The sequence below is a fragment of the Lepidochelys kempii genome, chromosome 4, assembly GCF_965140265.1.
Source record: "Lepidochelys kempii isolate rLepKem1 chromosome 4, rLepKem1.hap2, whole genome shotgun sequence".
NCBI lineage: Eukaryota > Metazoa > Chordata > Testudines > Cheloniidae > Lepidochelys > Lepidochelys kempii.
This window is the reverse complement of record NC_133259.1, coordinates 56,986,812-57,005,970: the sequence shown is the minus strand read 5'-3', so window position 1 is coordinate 57,005,970 and position 19,159 is coordinate 56,986,812. Positions and strand designations below refer to the sequence as shown.

Sequence of the window (19,159 nt, the reverse complement as noted above, 5' to 3'; positions counted from 1 at the left end):
CACTTCCCTATTCACTTCTTCCACACCGGTCACAATTTTATAGACCTCTATCATATCTCCCCTTAGTTGTCTGTTTTCCTTAGCTGAACAGTCCCGGTCTTTTTAATCTCTCCTTATATGAAAGTTTTCCGGTACACCTAATCATTTTTGTTACCCTTCTCTGTGCATTTTCCAATTCTAATATATAGTTTTTGAGATAGGGTGACCAGAATTGCACTCAGGATTCAAGTTATGGATTTAGCAAGTGGCATTATGATATTTTTTGTCTTATTATCTATCACTTTCCTAATGGTTCCTGACACTTAGTGTACAGATCTGTTCAGAGAAGTCTCCATGATGGCTCCAAGATCTCTCTTTTGAGCAGTAACATCTGATTTAGACCCCATCATTTTGTATATATAGTTGGGATTATGTTTTCCAGTGTGCATTACTTTGCATTCATCAACTCTGAATTTCATCTGACATTTTGTTGCCCAGTCAACTTGTCATGGAAGGAAATATCCTTATTATTTGAAATGACAAGAGATCACAGGTACTTAGGCGCCTTGTGGAACTTCACCCATACTTCAGTCCCAGCCTACCCCTGCATATTTGGGTCTCCAGATTCACTCTCTCATGTACACCCTATATCTTCCCAGTCTGCCACTGGACCCCAGTGCCAATTGTGCAAAATTGTACAGCAGTTTTGTGATGTGGAGAAATATACACAAGAAACCAAGATCCCAATTCTGCCGTACTGGTAGATGCAAAAGTACTCCTTGTGCAGAATTGAAATGACTTGCATGGTATTCTGTGTTGTTGCAGGCAAAGCCAAATTAAAGCAATCTGAGCCCTTTGATACACCATGAGATTGTCTATAGCTGATAGCCCCAATCCTGATGCCCTGTCCCTTACCTAGAATGGCAGTGACGGAAAGGTTTCTCCTTTCTCAGAGGTGCAGGGGCAACATGAGGTCTCCTTGTCTCTCTCAAGAGTTGCAACTGGCCCCCCTTTGTTTTTGGGCTTCCAGTGGTAGCAGACCCTTCTTACCCTCCAAGAGACAGGAGTGGTAATAAGGAGGCACCTCAGTACTTTCTCTGGCAGGCAGGCTGTATCTTCTTGGGTTGGTGGGCTGATCCCTCTACCCACTCTCTTTGTGTATACAGAATCCTTTGTTGGGGCCATGTAGGTGGCTTCTATTGCCCTCCCCCTGATTTCAAGCAGTCAGTCTCTGACTTAACCTCCCATTGAAATTCATAGGGCAGTTCATAACTTCAGAATTGTTTTTTAAGGCTGTCAGCAGTCCAAGGTAGACATTGTTACGCTTGAGTCACATTTTCAGACTCTCTTTTTTTCCAATCGCTTGGAAGACTGAAAGATGTGATTATCCCCTCATCATGTAACTCCAGAAGCTCTAGGCACAAGCCTATAGTGTCTGGGCATTAAACAGCCCGGGGAGCAAGGGTCTGCATTAGGACATCTGGTTGAAGAATCAAGGCCTATTACATTTATTTTACATCCTACAAAGGTGAAAGCCAGCAGCTGTTATATTAACCCACTGCTCCATATTGCCCTTAATTCTCTATGATTCTGTGAGATGTTTATTTTTAATATATCAAATTATTTAAGTGAATGATCCTAAAAGGAAAGCTGCTGAGCTCCTATAATGATGGGCCATAGTGAAAAACCTTAAGGTTGATAGATGTGGTCAGTTCTCTTGCTCCAGAAATATATCTACTCTTGCAGGACGTGTGATTCTTACTCAGTTCATGTATATTTGGTATCTGTGTTTCTTTAGTGACCGTAGGCACTGTATCTGGCCCCTGGTCTGGTCTCTATATGCTGCTTTGGTGGAGCTGTAAATGAGCCACCAGGGTTTGGGGAGGAGAACTTCAAATGCCTGAGCAATGTAAGGCAACATAGATAGCACTGTGTTTTCTCCCACTCTCTACAAGCCCTGGGGACAGGAAAAGAGTTAGGAGGTGTGGAATTAGTTGTAGTTCTTGATGTTACAGAGATTCTGGGCTACAGAGCAGCTCACAGCCAACCCAGACAAGATAAGACACAGAATCCAAGCACAGTAATCATGGCATAAGGATTCTTTTTCTCCTGCCCACCCCGCCCCACCAACCCCATCCACATGATGAGTGATGAATCATATATGGTGAGACATCACCTGTACCACCTGCATTGTCTAACTTCTCTGCTTCAAGCATTTGATGCAAAGAACTTAAGGAATTACTACTACCTAGGGATAAAGTGTACCTGAAGAGCCTTAACAGATGCATCCTGTCTCATAACCCAAGAAAGAGGGGACATTTGGTGGAAATGAAATTTGGCGCTTTCAGAACTGATAAAAGGAAATACTTTTCCCACACAAAGTGTATTTAGCCTGGAACTAATTATCCTGTGAAATCACTGAGGCCAAGAACTTAGTAAGGTTCAAAAAAGAATTGGGCATTTATATGTATTGCAAGAATATCCAGAGTTGTTATAATTAAATGTAATGATTTTGGAAGTGCTATAATACTTCAGAGCTTAAGCGAGTCTCTAACTGTTACTATTAGAGAGACCAAGTTGAGATTTAATGTGAGGGGCAGATTATCCCACATTTGCTACTACAGGGATCTTACACCTTCCTCTGAAGCAACTGGTACTAGCCACTGTTGGAGAGAAGGATACTGGACTGGATGTATCTTGGATCTGGGCCAGTAAGGGAATTCCTATGTTCCTCCTACATTAATATAATCTTGTTTGTTCATGTGCATGAGCACGCTCTCTCTCTCCTCCCTTTCCCCTCTCTTATGTCTATACAATAAGATTACAGGATTGTAACTCTCTGTGCCTCACTTGGAAGCCTAGAATATTAGTTGAGTCAGCGTGAAGCATGGAGACAGCTACAGGCAGGGTTGAGAGCTCTTGTTTCAGCATATCACCAGGTTCAGTCATCACTGGGATTTAGTCTGTTACTGGCAGATTTTTAAGTTCTCAGCCATTTTCGACTTTTTTATATTTTACGAATTACACCGGTACGACAGCGTAGGCCTCCACCTCATGTGTATGTAGATCTATAAACAAACGTTTTTCTGTGTATCTGAATCCATACATGATCATACATTTGTTCAGCTTTGGTTTTAAACATGTTTTTTCCCCTAAAGAAACAATGGTTCCTATTTTAATGTGGCAGTATCAACTGAGATCACCCAATACATTCATTTAAATACAGTTTATTCCCATTAACTATTGATTGTGTATTAAGAGATGTGTTTTAGTTAGTCTTTTTGCAGTCCTTTTAGTTTATTGCATATGTGAAGGTGGTGTAACTAATATTGTGAAAGCCGTGACAAGAACTGAAGGGAAACTTTGTTAAAGCTACATATAGTCACCATTCTTCTTCCCTGTGTATGTCGGCTAGAGATATAGTCTGAGTGGACAGACAGAAGGTCCGGTTGGGAATATCATAGTTGGTGTAGTGTGTTTTTTTTTTCCTGATGACCCGAAAGCATTGCTGCAATTTTTTTGCTGGTGACGTACAGAAATGTGTTGTAGATAAGACAAATATCATTGTGTCTGAGGCAAAGACGGAGATTGCCTAGAGAACTATTTGTCCAACATAACATCCTAGAGAGCAGGCAAGAATTTCTGATTTTTTTTTAATAAAAAATTAATTTAGTGCTTGTGGTAAGTGCTGCATTGACAGCTCTAGAGACTGAAGCCTTCTATCCATGGGGGTAGAAGCAGCACCTATTTTTCCACACCTCCTGCTAATGTTGAAGAGAGACCACCTTTTAAGGGTTGCACTTAGTTGTCTCAGTAGTAGTAAATTGTTAATTAGTACTTTGCAGCTTCAAAGTTTTTGACATCTGAGTCTGAGCCAAGTGGTGGTTGTAACTTTCACACATGTTCACCGGAAGCAGATTGAGACCACAGATTTGTTTCACATATGCCACCGAACAGCTGTTGGACAGCAGCAAGTTTGGTCACTACCAATCTTGGGCTGTCTTTAAATTGGTGATGTAGAAACTGAGTGACAGGGAGCCAGTGAAAATGGAGACAGAAATTAGTATCTTTTGGCTAAGTGGCTGTAACTGTATTAAGCCTTTTATTTAAAATTTGGTACTGTTAATTCCTAAAGGCAACTTGGTCTGGCAGTAGTAAAAGGTGGAAGGCTGTAGCCATGCCAAGTAGTTATTGACCTTCTCTACCCTTCGATGTGCAAACCCTACTAATGCTCAAGTGGCACTCTGGCACATTCACTGGGGCTTTCTAAACCAAGGCCTCACGCTGGTCTTATAAGAATTTAGGGCTCCCTGAAAATCCAACTCCCTTTCTTCTTGAAGGAGCCGGATGTCTAATCTGCAACAAAGAGTTGTTACTCCAAGTCCTGACCCGGCACGGATGGGAGAACCAACTAAAACTTTGATTAATTCTCTTGTTGCTGAGAGAAATCAAACATCTTTTTCCTAGGACAAATTGTCTTAACTGTTATACCCTGCTAGCATCCAGACCTCATCCTATATTAAGATATATATGTTGAGCATTTTGTCTCCCCATATCCAAAAGGTGTACACCATCTCGATTAAGATGAAGAGACCATGGCACTCATAGATAATTACCTGGTTCTTCATTCTCTTGCCCCAGCTGAAAAGTAAAGTCTTCATGTACCAGTCTGTATCCGTTGTCTTAGTAACCGCCACTGCTCTGCTGAGAAAAGTTTGAACTGAAGGCTCTGTGTCCCATTAACAGTCACATGAAGCAGCCAATCCCTGTTTTGTTTTTTCATATCAACCTCTTCTGCCAATGGCAAGGAGTTTTACCCACTGGTCCTGCTCACTACAGACCAGCTAGGGTATGGGTCACTTATAGCCTAAAGGAATAATTCTTTACACCAGCTACTGGGTGCAGAGGAGGAGATAGGATATTGGGTGCTGACATCTGTACTAAATTTGAGGCCAACTGAGGAGCCATTGTGAGGTGCTTCAGGCCAGGAGCACCCCACTGACCTTAAGAAAAGGTTATGAATAAAATTTTCCTGTTCTAATTTTAAACACAAACAATCAAACCTATGGGTAGGTCCTGTTCATTGGGTTCCTTTCTGCTCTTAATGAAGGAACCTCTTTAGACACTCGGACCTGCATTAATTTTTCTTTTTGAGAGGGATTCAATCTCAGTAAATTCAGCTGAGTATTTCGCTACCATTTTTGAAGGCTTAAAGGTGTTTTCCACCACATCAAGCACACGTCAGCCTCTGGCAGCATATGACTTATTTATTTTTAAAGAAAGGGTTTTTATTTGTATATCCTTTACTATGCAAATTCTTCTAAATATGAGCAGGATTAGGAATAAAATCCTAACTAAGCACTCTGAATTAGTTACAGGCCAGGGGCTTTGAGGTGCATCAGGCCAGAACAAATATTATTTATTATATAGGAATTTCAGTTTGCTGTAAATCTGTACTAGCAGCTTAAAATCAAATAGTTTTACACATCTAAAACAACATCTATTTGCCGATCCATACTTCATGTATCAAAGAGTGTTCTGTGAAAATATCAATATCATTGGTTAATATAAATGAAATTAATTTTTAAAGCTCGGCTAAAGGTTGACATCTGAAAAATTGCATTACTTTGCAGAAGAGAAATTTCTGTCTTCTAGTAAAATTTCAGGTCATAAGGGCAAGTAATTTTCACAATCTTCAATGGGAACCAGTGAAATATGAACTTCATTGTCACCTAGCCCCAAAGCGATAAGATAAAATGAGCTGATACATCATTTGCTGTGGTTTTATCATCTCCTCCAGTAATTGGAAGAGAAAACATGAGAGGTTTTTTTCCCCAAACCCTCCACCACCCACAGCCAGGCTTAAACCATTTTAGTCTGATCGATACAAAGGTCACAGAGCATTTATTTATTTATTTTTAATTCTTTATGCTGGCTAAAACTGCCAAGTGGAACATTAAAGTAATGAATATGTTTAATTGAATTTGTCACCCATGAAAATTTGGAATAGAATGGTATTTCAGACTGTAGTGGGGGTAGAGGGGAGACTGCTAGAATGAAGAATTCAGCAACTGCTTGAGTAAATATTTAACAATTGATTAAAATCAACCATTTTCTTACTACTTACCCCCCATATGATTTGTTTTCTGTTTTGTTCTGGCAGTGTGTTGAATGAAACATCTAAAATGATGCCAATAAGCCCTGTGATGTTTAATAACAGTTATGCATTCTTAAATTATCATTAACATTTTTTTTTTTGGTATTAGGTCAGCTGTATTTGGACTTTATTAAGCAAGAAGCACAGTAAGACTTTGTTTTAGTAACAAATCCTATATAACGATAAGCTACAATTATATGGCTTACTGGTGTACAAGTAGTGTAAATAGAGCATATGTGAAAATGCAGAATTTAATATTGTTAACACAGCTTAAATACTGTGATCGAGAGCCAGTTACACAGAAAATCATACATCAGTTTTTGTAAAAATCTAGCTGCTTGTAAGCTCATGACTTTCTATACAAACTTGACATAAAAAGATTAAGGTTACTATAACCATCATACTTTGGTTTGTCAGAGCAATAATTTACTATAGGTTGTCTTTTGATTGAAAACGAATAAACAGAAATGCAAACATACGTCTTTATTCTGAATGCACACAATATATGGCTATTTTAGGAATGGGTTTCAAATAGACATTTCATTTTGGAGTACAAAATATAAAAATATGAGGCAGCTGTTGAAATCAGTTATTTGGTTTTTATTTTACTTGTGGTACTTAAGCTGCCTTGCACATAAAAATGATGTAATTATTCAATTACTGTTTCAGTTCTATAACCCATTTGCAGACTTAATTACCTCTAGAGTATTCACATTTTCAAGATCAATAATACTTTATTCTAAAACTGAGTATACAATAGTCGATTGATTTGCTTAAAATTTAAAATAAAATGTTGTTCTTCTAGCCTTTAATAAAAGATTTTTTTATTATGGAGTATAATAGTAATCTTTAAAATTGTAACCATTTAATATGACCCCATGTTTTAATATAACATGGAGAGATACTGTTGTTGGACTGCTATGATGATCATCATCTATACTATAATGACTGGTATGGAGAAAGTAAATAAGGAAGTGTTATTTACTCCTTCTCATAACTTAAGAACTAGGGGTCACCAAATGAAATTAATAGGCAGCAGGTTTAAAACAAACAAAAGGAAGTATTTCTTCACACAATGCACAGTCAGCCTGTGGAAGTCCTTGCCAGAGGATATTGTGAAGGCCAAGATTATAACAGGGTTCAAAAAAAGAAATAGATAAATTCATGGAGGATAGGTCCATCAATGGCTATTAGCCAGGATGGGCAGGGATGGTGTCCCTAGCCTCTGTTTGCCAGAAGTGGAAATGGGCGACAGGGAGTGGATCACTTGATGATTACCTATTCTGTTCATTCCCTCTGAGGCACCTGGCATTGGCCACTGTTGGAAGATAGGATATTGGGCTAGATGGTCTGACCTAGTATGGCCATTCTTATGTTCTTAATCTTTTAAGCAGTTATTGGGGGCAGGGAGGGGTGGAAGCTAGTTTTACGGCTTTTTGTGTTCACGTTGCAAGATGACAGAACAATGTAGGGGCAGCCACTTTACTGCTGTGAAACTTGCACATATAGATTCAATTGTAATTACAAAATCAGAGCCTAAAATGTAAATTCAAGTCAGGGGCTAATTGCCCGTTATTCTTCTGTCTTTGGTTTCTCTGGTAGTGTCCTGCACCCATGCAGAATATCATTGACTTCAGTAGGGCTGTGCAAAGGTGCACCCAAATTGATATGATTTCAGGATCAGGGCCTCAGTCTATATTGTTTGACATGACTAGAGGGTATTGTACTGGGGTGAACATAAACTGGTGGTGTTTATCATAGTCATGCTGTTTGTTTACATTGTATCCCTAAAGCCTATATATGGATCAGCTTGCACAGGATGTTTTTGTAACCATGGAATTTTAGAGTAATCCATCATTTAGCATAAGCGTTTTTAACTTGTCATTTAAGTTGTGTACTCTTCCTTTAATGTCTGATAAAAATATATTTATTGCCTATTCAGTCTGTTTTGAAACTCTAATGCGTTAAAGACATTAAAGGGTAAAATCCTAGAAATAGTTCTCCATTTCTTTTCTTGAGGTGGGAGATTATATCATTTGTGAGATTAAATTAGAATACACAGTCACATTAGCCTCTCTTTGTTTTAGAAGTAGTTACTCCAAAATTATTGGCAATGAATGAAAAACCTTAGAACCAGTAATAGTCGTCTTTTAAACTTAGGTTATTGTGCAACATTAAAGAAACTTTCTTTACATTAACAAAATGCTATATTATCTGGCATATGAGTGAAAGAGATATGTTGTTTTTTTAAGGGAAACTGTCTTTAATTTTCAAAAGTTATAATTATAAAATTAAAAATTTCAAAGAAAGTAAGACAGATGAAACATTTTTGCTCCCTTTTTAATAGACTACAAATTCTGACTTTTTATTTTTTTATATTTGCTTTACTGATTTCTGTAAATACTTCATATTTCTGAAATGTGAGTTATTGGTAAAATCAAATGTTCTGAGGCTGGAAATGATTGAACCAAGGAAGGGTCCTGGTTTTCATAAGACATATGTAGTAACAAACATTGAAGAAGAGTGTGTTCTCTGTATCTTTCAAACTACTAGAGTTGGTGTGATGACTGCAGAGCAATGGTAATGATGCAGTTTCCATAGCAACTGGTTCATTGGAGGGCTAGACCTTTGTCTAGGGTGCTGCCAGTATGTGTGGAGTTTCAGAGAACAGAAAGTCCCAAAGAAGGTCTGCTTCCACCTAATCCAGTTTTAATTGAACTCCAGAGACTTTGAAGTGAAGCTACAGACCAGGCAGATAGTATTCCAACAAGAAATGAAGGTCTTGCTCAGCTAGGCCTCAGCTGCTTCTCGCTCCTGATAACTATTTGTAATGAATAAAGAATTGTTACAGAGGTGCCTCGTAATGTATCTGTAGTTGAATCTGAGTTTTTATTATAAACTTTCTGGCATAGGATTCAATAGCTTTGTCATGACTGTGAAAAGACATTAATATAAAGTATCTCTGACGCTTGTAAGTTAGCTTTTTAAATCCATTTTTTTTCATCGTTAGGTGTATTGGAAACTTTCCCATTTGATGGTTTAATTGTACACATGTTGTCATAAGTGACTCCAGTTGGGGGAAAAAAGAGTATTTAGCCTTTTAATGTGATTGAATTGTTTAGATTTCTGTTTTAACTCATAGTATCTGAGTAATTGATGTTTGACTCTAAAATATGTGTGCATACAGCAATGCTGCTTGTCATAATTATTTTTACTTTTCTTGCTTAAGCAATTTTGTGAATTGCTACCTCTGTTGGCCCCTCCTAAATATGATCTCTGAAGACATAGGTCTCGATTTGAAAATATTATTGGAAGTTTCATCTGAGTAAAGTAAAAGAGATCTTTGCCTTCGCAAGGTTTTCAGGATTGACTGCTTTGCCTCCTCAACCAATGCTACTTTTTTGTCATACTTTCTCATTGGTACTTGTTATACATGTAATGGAACAAAGCCTTACATGGTGTTCCCTGGGAACACAGCATTGTCAGTTAGCTGGGAGAGGTGAAGAAAAGGGTTAACATGGTCCCAAGTCTGCTATATCTCCAATTTCAGAAATGGTTTGGAACCATTACCGATCACCGTTACCTTTCATGTGCCTCTCAAGAATTTGATTTAAAAATAACAATTTTGGGGGATTTTTTCATTGTGAGCTGAGGGGAGGCTGGTTGAAGAGGAAACATCAGGAGACATTGTACCTTGCAAGTTCTGTGCTTCTGAGCTGTTGCTTATTAGTTTGTTTGTTTTTGTGTGCCTGTCTTGTATTTTGTTAGGTTGTAAACTCTTCAGGGCAGATACTGTGTTATGTGCTATGTTTGTATACAATGGTTGGGGTCTCTAGACACTGCTGGAATATAAATAATAATAATAATACTTGCACACATACATATGTATCCAGGTAGGTGGCCAAATTCTGTCCTTACGTGCTCACCGAAGACCGCTAATTTCATTAGACATTTTGCTCATATTTTTGCATTGAATTTGGCTTAACACTTTTAAATATTTGCAGAGGGTCTTAAAAAGTGATTTTAACATAATATATTGCGTAAGCAGAGTTGTGGTGGCACCAACTACCAGCCTTAAATTTACCTTCCTTGCTTTAGTGCATTTAAGTCCGACATAATTGTGTTAATTGAAATTATTCTGACAAATCTAAATTCAGTTTTTCTTGTTGCTTATGCTTTGTTAAACTGGGTCAGAGAAGTGCCAGTCTTGTTGTCCCTTAACACCTTCATAATTAAGCTTTGAAATGAAAAGGCAAAACTGGTGCAGCAAAGAAACAAAGTGGTTGAGGACTAAAGATAGGATTAGTTTGAATTGTGAAGGCTGACTAAGCATCTGTGTCTGTCAGCTGGGATGACAGGAATTGTAACAAGTTACTTTGACAACCGCTTACTCCATAGAGAGATTATGCCGAGTTCATTTGCAGGTTTGTGTTTAACCTTAGCTGACAAAATGATACTTAACCTCTTATACAGTGAACCTTTATACTTCCAGAATGAATGAATATTACCTTAACGATAAACATAAGGAACAATTTTTAAGGTCATTTTTTAAAAAAAAGGTATTTTTTCTTGTTTATATGTTACAACACTAAAATAAAATGTAGTTCAATCCAATGTCAAAAGTGAATGCCCTCCATAAAAATTACTATTTTTGTCATTTAATCCTGAAATGTAACATATTTCATACAATTTCTAACAATTGCTTGGCTAGGAAAAAACACATCAAAAATTTGATCTTGAAAAACAATAAGGGCAGATTTTCAGAAGTGCTCGGCACCCACTATTGATGCCAGACATTTCAAAGAGCGTGGCTCCCATTTAGGCACCTAAATGAAGTGGCCAGTTTTTCATTGGGAGCTGTTGGTTACTGAGCACTTTGGAAAGGCTGGCCTCTAACATACTAATTACAAAAAGTCTGATCGTTGCATAAATCATCTTTTAAATCAGTTGCATAAATATAGTTCTCATATTTTACAAATTTGAAAGTGCATTATTGATGTAGTGATTGAATTAAGGTTTTGTTTTAGTTTACTCTTAAATATTACTGGAGTTGCAGATTTAACTATTTTTAGAATCTCCACATTTCCTGGATCAAATGTACTTTTGGAAAAAATGTGATGGTGTCTACATTGATAGTTTGTTTATAATGTAATGTCCTGTCTGCTTCTGAATACTTATTGGCCCTTTTTATTTTATTAGATTCTGGCTTATACAGAGGGACTCCATGGAAAATGGCTGTTCACAGAGATTCGGTCAATTTTTTCCCGACGCTATCTCCTGCAAAATACAGCATTGGAGATCTTCATGGCAAACAGAGGTAGCAAGGGATTGGAATGGAGGGATGAAGAATTTTGGTTTGACAATATGTGTTTCTATTTCACTTTTTGTTGCCTAGAATTTGCTGCTGTTTTTGTTTAATGGATATAGGCTGTGTCTTTGATTTAAAAAAATGAAATTATATGTACAAAAATGCTTCAGATTTCAAGGATAACTTTTTCCTGTATAAAGTTTTCCAGAGAGAAGTCTTGTGGGTAAAACATCATAACTCACTTTTTTTTCAATTAAGTTTTTTGCTTCTATTTACAGTCCAAATGCTGAGTTGGCACTTTCTGTACACTTACTTTGCTTAAAGCATGTCTGTGTTCTCATCTGTTGTACTAAAACAGACTATTATTTTCCTGTGGTAGGAAAACAGTTGCTGGTTATGCAGTATTAAGGACAAGGGAATATAAGAACTGCAGTACTAAATGAGACCAGTGGCCAATATTGTCTGACATCCTGTCTTTGTCAGTGGTCAATTCCAGGTGTTTTCAAAGAAATCCCAGAATAGACAATTATGGAATAATCTGCCAGATTTAAATGTCTTAAATAAAAACAAATAATATGTTCAGTGAAACTCTGGATATTCTTCTCATGTATACAAAAATATCTAATCCTTTGCTAAATCCTACCAAGCTCATGGCCTCAATGACAGTTGTGGCAATCCGATTCACAGGTTAATTATTCATTGTGTAAAAACCCAAATCCTTTTATCAGTTTTAAATTTGTTTTTTGCGTGTCTCCTTATCCTTCTGTTATGAGGGAGGGTAAACAGTAGTACGTGATTGAATTTTTCTAAGCTAGTCATTATTTTGTATGCCTCTTTTATGTCCGTTTAATTCATCCCCTCTGTGAAGTCAATAGTTCCAGCTTTTCAGCCTCTTTTCATAAAGAGAACTCTTGATTCCTCTAATCATTTTCATCACCAGTCTCTGACACCCTCTCCTCATTTTCAGCTCCCTTTTTTGAGATGGGGTGACTAGAACTGAATACAGATGAAATATATACACCGGACCCTCTCTAGAACACGGGATTTGGGATCCAGGCGCGGTACTGCGTTAACGCGGGGACTGTGTTATAGCAGGGACTGTGTTAAAATGAATCGCAATTAAAGTAATTAAATTTGGGATCCATGGGTGCGACCGTGTTATGTGCAAATTTGTGCTATATAGACATGTGTTCTAGTGAGGGTCCGGTGTAACTGATTCTTCATGTCTTAACATTTTTTTCTATTGAAACTGTCACTATGCATTGAGCACAGGGTTTGACTGAATTGTCCACAGTGATATCCTGATTTTTATCCTGAGTAATTTTGAATCCAGCAATATTCAACCAAAGAAAAATCATCTCTTAGTGTGTGACCAAACCTAGTCACGTGGGTGACACATTTGGTTTTCATATGCTGCATTTGAATGCTGATTTCAAATCTGGTTTTGCTCTTATAAAGGGACAGTCATACCTACCTGTGCAAAGTGCATTGAAACAGTAGTTTAGTAGACAAGTAAGATTTCCTCAAGACTTCTGCCAATTATACTACCATTTCTGATGCCTTGTACCAGAAGTACTCAACTTTTTCCAAACGAAATACTCCACCTTTCCATTCTCCCTTATTTCTCTGTGCTCCTCTCCACCAATCTAGCCATTACTAGAGTTGAGTGAAATTTTTTGTGCAAATCTATTTTTTTGGCCAAAAAATGCAGATGCAGTTCAACCAAAACAATTTGCTAATCTTGATGTATTTCAATGAGTTGTTTAGGTTGAATTAAAAAAAGAAATTGGAAATGTCAGAATGGTTCATTTTGTCTTTCTGACATGAAAATGGTTTGACCTTTCTGTTTTAGAATTTCATTGTTTTATCTGAAAGCCCTATTTTTGTTTGTGATTGATTCTGTATTTTTCATAAACATAAAAAAAAAGTTTAGAAACCCTCAAAAACAAAAGAAAACATTTAGTCAGACTAAAGGTTTTGTTTATCCCAAAGCAAAATTATTTTTAGCTTTGACATTTTTCTGGAAAAAGGGATTTTTTTTTTCCCATTTTGGGTCAACCCAAAGCAAACTTTTGTTTGTTTATTTTGGCCACCAAACCAAAAATTTGATTATTCACACAGCCATGATCCTGATCCTGTTTAGCAATATGGGAAGAGTAAGGTAGGTAATCAGTCACCACCCCAACACCTAATGAGGAGTCACAACCTCCAGGCTGAGAATCCCATACTTAAAGCTGTTTCACAATCATTTTACAGTATCTGTAGTATCAGCTATAAATTGTGCAGCTGACTTTCAGAAATCTTAACACTTTGTGGGTCCTGCATAGTTCAAGGATTTAGTACTAGAATATGGAGCTTTACATCTCAAAGTCAGCAGTATGAATCTATCCATGTGCCGTGCCATACCATATGATGGCGATTTGATCTATGTGAAATAAGTTGGTCTGTCCAATTCCTGGCAACCTTGCATTCACCTCACAAAAATTACCATCACACAGGTGGAAACATTTTTGGTATTCTAAGCAGACAGGTAAAGAAATAAATTTTGGAGACTGATCTATACTGTCTGACACCTAGAGGTGTAGTTCCTTAAGGTCAGATAATGAGGATCTAGGACCTATGAGGCATCTTCCTATCCCCTAGCTGTGTGGCCTTAGAAGGAAACTGCAGGGAGTCGTCAGCCAGAGACTGAAACTGATAGAACAACTACAGAAACATTTTAAGTAAAGACCATGGGACACTGATGATGTCAACAGATGGCATTCTGTAGGTTTCACTCTCGACATTCTCTCCCCTCTGCTGTTTGGCTGTTTACTCCAACTCCTCTCATCCACTTACTCCTCATGTCCTCTCTCCCTTCTTTTGTCTTTCTGTTTGGCTAGTCCCATTCTAACAGAAACCCACCTAAATTATTTAAATAACAAAAAATATTTGTGGCACTCACATGATGTTATATGATGCTATATCATTTCCCCCTACCCTCTATCTGATTTTTTTTTAATTTAGATTAAGATTTGATTAAGTTCTTTGAAACAGGGACTCTGTCTGATTCAGTGTGTAAAAGGTGCCTGGCACAATGGAACCTGCTTTCGGTTGGCCTCTTGGTGCTACCTTAAGATATAATAATACATTAGTATGGATTGCTGCCTTGTTCATGTAGTTGGTTTGGGCCAGAGCTGCTTTTTTCCTCCAAGTCCTTTTTGGATCTAAATTGAGCATATGCAAAATGCTTTGCTGGATTGGGGCTATAAATGGGACTCCATGTGGGCATAAATGTCCACCTCTGATGATCTCATTACAGGATCACATAGTTTTTAATTTTTATTTCCATGTGATATCTCAGAAAAGAAGAATTCAATTTCCTGATGAAGGTTTTCCTGAGGAGGTTTAAAAAAAAAAAAGAATGAATGTCTGTTGAAAATCTTTAAATATTTCTTTGGTAATTCCACTTAAGTGGAAAATTAGCTTAAAAAAATAAAAATTCCCAGCAAAAGTCACAGTTGTGTATGATGCACTTACTATACAAACTGTGTATGCTTTTTCTTTTTCCAAGCTGAATCTGGAAATAGAGATGAATAAATATCACTTCAATTATATTCAAATAAAAAATTGCTATAGGTAATGTATGTTCTTATTAGCATGTTAATGCTAATAAGACAGCATGTGCTGAAACTTCTGCTAGTGTTTACAACTAGAAGTAGCTCTAAAAATGCAGTTTTAAAAGTTAAAAAGAAATAACTCATGATGTATAAAAAAATTTGACTTACAGTATATTATGGGAAAAGATATTTAATGCTGTATCTTATACTCATGAATTCAACATTGTTTTATTGGGCCAGGAAGCCTACTGTAAATGACAGAAAACAATGTCATGTTCTAACTGTTCTGTTTGTTCACAGTTGCTGTTATGTTCAACTTCCCAGACGCAGCAACAGTAAAAAAGGTGGTTAATTGTCTACCACGTGTTGGCATTGGCACTAGCTTTGGGCTACCACAGACCAGGTATTTTACTATGAAAGATATAAGCTACAGTATGATTTTTCTTAATTATCTTCCTTTTTTTAACTAAATGGTTTAAAAACACAAAACAACCCACCTGCTGTACACAGTTTTTTCAGTTTAGTTGTACTGGAGAATTTCAAAGGCAGAGCGGAGCTCATCTTTATTATATAATCATATGACCAGAGAGAATGAGTTTTGAGGGCTTTGGATTTCTGTCACATTATGGAGAAAGTTGCCCTCTCACTGGCTAAGACACAGTCACTTTCCCTTTATGCTTGTCAGCTCTGTGAAATGTAGGAATCTGCTTGGAGGATTGATTAGCTTTTGTGGCAGTTTTCAATTATGTTAGGTTGACTGAGACATCCTTCAACTCTCCACGACACCTCAGCCTAGCTGAAAATGGCAGTTTCTCATCAGTAGGAAACTATGCAACTGTATAGAAGTGGATGAGTTGAAGAAAGACTGAGGTAGTCATTTGGTGCACTTGCATTTGGTGCAACTCTGGAGGCCAAAGTTCCAACTTTACCTTAGATTACAGGTGAAGTGAATTTGGTGATTTCAGGCTATTTGTCTGCATCCTAAAACTGCTCCAGAATCTGCCCAATTGACCTTTTAGAAGGGGCTAGGCCTGGGTTATCAAGAATGTTCTGAATGAAACGAAGGGGCACGATCCCTTGTCCATTCAATTAAATGGGAATTGGATTAGGTCCCAAGTAAGTGGTTCCATCATCTGCTTACAGGTGTATTTAGTCATAATCAGTTATTTTACTCCATCACTTTCAATGAGTAAACTTTAGAAAAAAAAAAAGTCTTTCTAAGAATTTTCTTAAGAAATGGCAATATTGAATTAATTGTATCACTGTTCTTTCTTCAAAGTTAGGAATGCTGTAGTTTTGTTTTGTTTCATGTATGAATGGGACGAAATGAAGTGGTGATAAATATTTTGGACATGGTTTTCACAGTGATAAGAAAAGGTCCTCCAGTCTCTTAAATCTGATCTGTAACAGTAACAACTGTTATACAGTCATGCTTTAAGGAAAATTAGGAATTAAATTATGATATTTCATTAAGAATTTGGTTTTTACTGCTTGAAAAATTGAATGTAATGTGTCCACTTTAAAGGTACAATTAGTGCATATGCAGTTGTAATTTAATGTAATACTTTTACTATAACAATATTGATAAAATATAAATTGTTAATAGTTTATCAGTAGCACAAATAAATACGTGAGCCACAGTTATTCTGTTTAACGGGTACTGGAAAAGGCTAATTCTAGATACTTCTTAAATAATGTACTGCTGGAGTTCGCAGATGTTTTTATTATGAATAGAATAATCTTATGGAATTTCGGGATCAACCCTTCTCTGCTTGATTTATAATTTCCAGGGAATAGTTTTCTATTCTTTCTCAAACTTCAAGAAATCTGGCATCAAACTCCAATAGTTTAATTGCTTGAGTTATTTATGGCTAAATCCCCAAAGTTGCTCAGCATTTAAATCTCAAGAGAGTGGATTTTATAATAAAAGTCCTTTCTTCATCTGATTGTTGTCTTTTGTTCTCAAGGCACTTAGAAACAGACACCAAAAGATGGCTTTATTCTAAGGTGAATTTTTAAAATGCCATATAATAATTTTCTTATTTAATAATCTACCACCTCTATAAATCATGTAGATGTAACACATTTCAACCTCTTGGATTGGTTGAGCTTGCACAACTATAGAGGTTTGTGTTTAACATTCACAAGAATTCAGATCATGGCACATGAAAATATCCAGCTGTCAAATGATTTTTAGTCCTTTGTTCTCTTTAGGTTATAAAACCATGAAAATAAACTTCAGAAATCTCCAAAATAGCAACTGGACCTTCACCAGACAAATCTAACATAGCACTTTAACCATTAAGATAAAACATGCCTACAGTTACATGTTGTTGCATTTTTCAATGTAAATTACATCTGATTTAAGGTCTGTTTTCATTATAGAGAGAATTGCCTTGCAAATGTAAGCGGGGGAATGGTCTCACTATTGTGGGGAACTTTCCTGGCTTCTGCACTACCCCAGGGAGGTGTGCTAGCGAAAGGATCTGAGTCCTCGCTCCCACTTCCTTTACCAAGAGCCTTCCCTGCCCTCGAGGACTCCCCTTCCACTCTCCTGTCTGGCAGAGTCCTTGTAACCCAACAAGGCTGGGCCCAAGATTCCTGGGGGGGCTTGACCCCCAACCTTGCTGTGGTCACCTAAGATGGGGCTAGGGTGTCCCCACTCCAGGATACTCTCTCTGCACTGGACACTTCCCTGACCCACTGATCATTACATATGATTTAAATCAAATACAATTTTATTTAATCAACAATTAGTTTAAAAAGGAATAAGGAAAAATGTGAAAGGTTAAAGGAAAACACATCACCCCGCTCTGTGGCAGGGAACATTACAAACAGTGTCTCTGAAATGTCAGGGCAGTTCACAGTCTGTTCCTTGTAGGTCCCAGGCCTCCTCCTCAGGCCCTGGCTGTGCTGCAGGGGTGCTGCGGGTTGGACACTTGCTCCAGTGGTGGCCACATGCTCTCAGTTTCTAAGTGGCAGGACCCTTCTTCCCAATGTCACCCCCACCCTGTTGGGGTTATGATCCCCCTCCAAGCCTGGCCTCCAGAGCCTCTTGGCTGAGGCGTCTCCCTGTGCTGGGCCCACTGCCCAGGGTCCCCCCTCACTCTTTCCAGCTGCTCACCGCACCCGGCTCCGGACTGCTCCAGCCCCAGCTCCACTACTCTGTCTCAGCATTGCTGCTGCTCTGCGTCCAGCTCCCTGTGCTGCTTCGTTGGCTCTGGTTGCCACAGCTCTCCTCTCAGGACAAGTCTGCTCTGCAGGCTGCTTCTGTGACTCTGCTCCCAGCACTGACCTGCTTCGTGGGCTGCTTTTCTGGCCCCTCTGGCTCTGGTTGCTTCAGCTCTCCTCCCAGGGCAAGTCTACTCTCTCTGGGCTGCTTTTCTGATCCCTCTGAATCTGGCACAGCTCTGCTCCCCAGTTCAGCTTGGGCCCCTGCTTTCTCCTTAGCTTGGCCCCACTCTGTCTGACCCAAGCAATTTCAGCTTAAATGGAAGACAGGACCCCCTCCCCCTCCCCGGCCTCCTGACTCCCTGATTAGCCTGTCCGGCCTATCATTCAGGCTGACCTGGAGCTTTGGCCTCTCCCCATTGTACCTGGGGACTGTCAGTCTCAGGGTCCTGATTTCCCATCGACCCTTCCCCTTTTAGTACTGGGAGCTAGCCAACCAAAACATCCCCACTAATGTTAATAAGGGGACAACAGTCCCCTTACACAAAGTGTATTAGAGGGGTCTGATTTGTAAAGCTCTCTAACGTGTTGTGCTATAATTGCCCAGTGTAGAACCTCCTGGTGTACTCTAAAAGGTAACTAGTTCATGTTAACATCAGAAGGCTTTACAAATCATACTCTTCTGGCGCTCTTTAACATGCCGTGTAGACAAGCCCCAAGCCTGTTCTCATCTAGTAATCATAAACTAAAATATGAACAATAGTCTATATGCTATATATGATATAACAATTTAGGTGTACTTATTCTTCCCATAAGAAGAATTTAGGCACTCAAATATTCATATTTCTATATGATCCCTCTCCAAAGTTTCACAGCTATGAAATCCAGAAGTAAAAAGAGTGTTCCTCTGTTTTGCAATAAAAGTAGATAGGTACAAAAGAGAGG

General features: G+C 38.2%; 1 protein-coding gene across 4 annotated transcripts in view; it reads left to right on the top strand.

Annotated features, from left to right (window-relative positions):
• LRBA (LPS responsive beige-like anchor protein) overlaps positions 1 to 19,159 on the top strand; it is a 559,255-nt gene that overhangs the window by 345,028 nt on the left and 195,068 nt on the right. For all 4 annotated transcript variants that reach the window (XM_073341330.1, XM_073341331.1, XM_073341329.1 and 1 more), the window contains 2 exons: positions 11,336 to 11,453; positions 15,344 to 15,446. In XM_073341330.1, the coding sequence (XP_073197431.1) occupies positions 11,336 to 11,453; positions 15,344 to 15,446 (221 nt within the window). The remainder of the gene's footprint in view (positions 1 to 11,335; positions 11,454 to 15,343; positions 15,447 to 19,159) is intronic.